The sequence below is a fragment of the Malus sylvestris genome, chromosome 15 (genome assembly GCF_916048215.2).
Source record: "Malus sylvestris chromosome 15, drMalSylv7.2, whole genome shotgun sequence".
Classification (NCBI taxonomy): domain Eukaryota; kingdom Viridiplantae; phylum Streptophyta; class Magnoliopsida; order Rosales; family Rosaceae; genus Malus; species Malus sylvestris.
In genome coordinates, this window is record NC_062274.1 from 31,657,254 (window position 1) to 31,662,171 (window position 4,918).

The 4,918-nt window shown below is 40.0% G+C and overlaps 1 protein-coding gene across 1 annotated transcript; it reads right to left on the reverse strand.

Annotated features, from left to right (window-relative positions):
- Positions 1 to 2,360: 2,360 nt before the first annotated feature.
- LOC126605881 (putative clathrin assembly protein At4g40080) lies at positions 2,361 to 3,722 on the reverse strand. The gene has a single exon (XM_050273326.1). It carries the CDS (start codon positions 3,619 to 3,621, stop codon positions 2,560 to 2,562), a length of 1,062 nt encoding a protein of 353 aa, XP_050129283.1. The 5' UTR covers positions 3,622 to 3,722; the 3' UTR covers positions 2,361 to 2,559.
- Between the last annotated feature and the right edge of the window lie 1,196 nt (positions 3,723 to 4,918).

The following is a 4,918-nucleotide window of genomic DNA, read 5'->3' on the forward strand; positions in this document are numbered from 1 at the left end:
ACTATTCACTTTACCCTTTATTTTGTCCTTATCATTAAAACTTAAAGTTTTCAAGCCATTTTCATTAGTTTTACTTTAACCTAAATCATTATATATTGTCTCAAATGAGAAAGTCCTTATAGTGTAATCTTAGTTTATATAGCTTAAACAGTTGATGTCCAATAATAAAAAGGCACTAAAAACCCACAGTCGATCTACACCGTTGAATGCACATAAATTTTTCTCGCAAGTGAAACTTTATCATGCAACATTAATCTCATAAGATAAGAGATAGAAATTTGATTCATTCACTGCTCATTAGTGATTATTTCCTAAAACTATCACATCAAATTGTCTAGTAGCCATCTGCTAGATAAATTGAAGAAGATCAAATGATAAAAATTTGACCTTTCTATCAACTTGTCTAGTTGCATCAAATTGTCTAGTTGACCTTATCTGTCCTTTCTATCTCCTTTAACCATCTGCTTTTGCCACTTGTTCAATTTAATTATAGTTGATAATAATTTCTTGTGGAAATTTTTGTTTCAATGTATCCAAACACTCATTTTTATTTCTTCCACACTCTTAATTTTCGTTCATTGGATAGATAAATTGAAGAAGATCAAATGATCAAAATTAATAAAAAGTGTGAGAAGTTAAAAAGATGTGTAAACTACATATCTACCCGTTCCATCTCAAACTCAACTAAGTTCTATATACAACTAAACAAAACTTTTCTACCTTTCGGTCGGAATTTGACATCACTTAAAGATGTAAGACAGGATATTTAACTCAAACATATTGACTAAATTGTAGCTATGGTCTCTCAACTAAAAATTCATTACCATTGGTCTCTCAACTCATCAAAACCTGCATCTATGGTCCCTCAACTAAAAACCCATTACCATTGGTTCCTCAACTTTAATTCAACTGGAGAAATTGTTCCTTAACTTTAACCCAATTGTAGCAATGATCCTTCCAACATAACTCGTCTTGACAAAATTTTTGACGTAGTTGACGAAAAGGACCATAATTACACACTTTGATGAGTTGAGGGACCCTAATTATATAAATGGTTATTCCAACATAACTTATTTTGACAAAATTTTGGCGAAATTGATGAAAATGACTATAGCTATTGTTGACCCTAAAAACTACCAAGCCTAGTGGCGCGCAGGCCGAGTAATCTATAAGTTAACTACAACCTTCGGTTGAATGCGGGGCATGCCAACTCGTCGGCCGAGTTCGGTCGAGGAGTAAAATGTGTTGATGTTGCGTTGAGTGCGCAGCTGACTTCTGTGTCTTGCGATTGTGACCGAGGAAGGAACACATCTTGGCCTCTTGGGTTCTCAAACTTGAAGACAAGACTACTATTCTTACAAAGTTTACACATCATCGTCGTTGGATTCGGTCACGGTGATGGTATTTGTCAAAGTAAACTCATGCCGAATCGACACCAAAGTGTAAAGGCACAAATACTCAAAGCGGATATAAGTCTTAACAATAAACGTGGTTTGGCCATCGAAGTGCCGAACTCTAAATCTCACTTGAGAGTATCCAATCATAAAATAACTCGGCGTGCAATGTGCCGAGCCCAATAAACTGTAACACCTCACTTCGCCGAGAAGACTGATGAGATGACTTCGACTAATAAGGATTCGGAAATCCTTTTCGACCGAGACTTGGATAGATAACCAGTCGCCCTTGACGCAGTGCTGTCTATGCCGACTGAAGATGCTGCGAGACCGGCTGATTCTACGGCGACAGTGCTATTTATGCCAACTGAAGATATCGCTGGTTGCCTTCACAGTGCTGTTTATCCAAACTGAAGGTGTGTCAGCGAAGAGAGAAAGGAAAAAATCTTAAGGTTGTTGAGAGAATTTGCACAGGACAGTTGTGTGTTGAATTTGAGAGAGCTTGAATGATGCATAGCCTCCTCTATTTATAGCATTAGGTCTTCTCTAGACCGAATTAAAACCCTAATCGGATTAGGACTCCTTATTCTAATCAAACACTATCTCGACACGTCCTATTTTTACTATGACTTTGAACCCAGTCCTTTATCAAACTGTATTCACTTCCGGGTTATTAATATCTTTATCTTGCCGAGACTCCTTATTGTACCAGGATTCAATTACTCGTCTCGCAGCAAGATTTGGCCGACCTAGGCTAGGAAGCCCATGAACTAGGCAATCCACGATAACCTTTTCATAAGACCTTCCGGGCCGAGAATAAAACTCAGCCCAAACCAACATTTTGAGCCCAAACAGCTACACATTTTGATAAGTTAAGGAACCAATGGTAATGAATTTTTAGTTAAGAGACTATTGCTCTAATTTAATTAAAATTGAGAGACCATTGCTATAATTTACTCAACATAATTTGACCAAACAAAAATCGCTTGCAGTTGCACATGCAAAGTTTATTTCGCAAATAATTAAGCAAAAAGAAAATTTGCTCGTTCAATTATTTAGGGTTTGTTCGAGTAAATTCATATCAAGAATTTTACATGTATGAGGCAAAGAGCCAAAAAATAAGAACAAAAATTTAAAAAAAATTTAAATTCATCGAGCACACAATTCAATACCCAAATGAAACAGGTCTCCCCGACGGGAATCGAACCGAGTCAGATGGTCTGATATCTCGGTCACCAAACCGAGCCGACTCACTCAAACTATGTCTTCTCTTGGCCACCACCAACTTCCCGTTCCCCTCCTCCTCCTTCACCTTCGCAGCCTTCACCACCGTCTCTTTAATCAGCCTCCAAAACCCATTAACCAGATCACTCTTCACATTCGGCACCGCCAGAAGCCGCCCTTCGCACTCCTCCGACCGCTTCAACGCACTCAGCAACTCGACCGAGTCGCATAAACTCAGACAACTCAGCCTTTCGTCGAACTCGTTGACTCGGACTATAGTTTCATTCATCGCACAAATCTGGTCCTCACCCACCAAACCCAAAATCTCCATCATCAATCTGTTCCCGTCCAAATCCAACGACACGGGCCTTCTGCAAATCTCTTCCATCAAACTCACCAACAACTCGGTCTCTCGGACCAACTCGGCGTTCATAAGGGCGGAGACTCGGTCGTCCTCCTTCTCTTTATCCACAGTGCAGGAATTGGATCCGAGGAAGAAACCCAGAAGCCGAGATGTGAGAAGGAGGTTCTCGACGTACTGAGCGTACCATCGGACCCAGGAGGAGAGTTCCCAAGCTAAAGGGGTAGAATCGTCTCTGAAATTGGAGAGGTTGAGGTAGTTTCTGCCTCCTGCGGTTGGGTAGACGGCGAGCTGGTCCTGGAGGATGAAGGAGCCGTACTTGATCACGTGGTGGACGGCAAGAAGGCACTTGATGGCGACGGCTGAGTCGTGGGTGGTTTGGAGGCGGTCCATGAGGGATTCGACGGCGGCGGAGGCGGAGGCGCGTGAGCTGTTGCCAAAGGAGAGGAGATTGGCGAGGTGTTTTTGGGGTGGGGGTGCAAAGGGGTCATGGGTTGTGGCGCGGAGGAGGGTGAGGTGGAGAGAGTAGGGGGAGGAGGAGGCGGCGGAGGCGGATAGTTTGGAGAGGATGGCTGCTTTGCTTTGAGAGGCTTTGTCTTTGATAGCCCCCATCACGTCTCTCATCTTTCTTGTTTTTCCCATGTCATGTGTTTGTGTCGGCCAAGGGTTTATCGGTCGGCGGGTTCTGATATGAATGAATATCGGAATAGGATACTGTCCGAATTCCCTGAGGATTTGAAGGATTAATCAATTGTGTTCGTTTATTGTATATTTATGTAATTAGAAATCATTTTAATTTTTAATTTAAAATTGAATATAAATAATATCAAATGAAAATTGACCAGACGATGTACAATAAACAGATATGATTGATTGATCATCAGATTCAAGGATCCGGAGAGAATCTTGTCGAAGAATATCAATGGCCTTATCATATTTAATATATTTATTGTTGGGAAAGAAAATTCTAATTTAAAGACTTTCAACTAACTCAATATTTTTTTATTATTTATGTTGACCAATTCGTTGGAGGAAATCTTTAAATCAAATGTATTCAGGTCACTTTGAAATATAAGGAATGTATAGGCAAGAAAGTATTGTTCTAAAAATCAACGTCTAGCACCGTCTAGGTGTTAGGCGGCTGGTCATCGTCCAGGTTAATGTTTAGGCATTTGAAAATTAAGAAAGGGAGCTCAGACCTACTAAGACATCCGTCTAGAACGCTTAGGTACCCACTTAGACCCACCTAGGTCTGTAACTCACTTAGACGGAAAATAAATAACTTTCATTTTGCACTTTATTCTTTTCAATAAATTGTAAGAGATTTGTTGCATTTTTAAATGAACACACATTATATTCATGTTCTCCATGTTTTCATTATGTTCCAAAACTTCATAAGATATATAATAGATTTACTTAAATCCGCCTAGTACGCATAGGCATCTGCCTAGCCGCCCATGTGCTAGGCCCTAGTCCACCACCCGACTAGCGCCTAGTGTTTTTTATAGGGAACTTTAACGAAAAGCACCCGGTACTGTTCACTTTAACGAAAAACCACATTTTTACACTAAAAAGTCAATCCTGGTACTATTCACTTTACCCTTTATTTTGTCCTTATCATTAAAACTCAAAGTTTTCAAGCCCTTTTCATTAGTTTTCCTTTTTTTATAACCTTGCAAGAAAGTCCTAAAGTTAAACGAAGGTCAAGATATCTTCGTTCATTGTCCAGACCCTAAATGCATCCATTTTGCATTGCAGAACCTACACGGCATGCAAGACGAAGTAATTAGGAACAAACTACTTTTTTTGGCGGCTTGAATTGTTGATACGAGGATGCCAATTTGCTACTAAGCTCAGCCGAGAAAATATCTTGAATGTGGTGGATGTGGTGAAATGTGCTGTTGACTTTTGAATCAAGTGATTTCAGTCGAGGAATGAA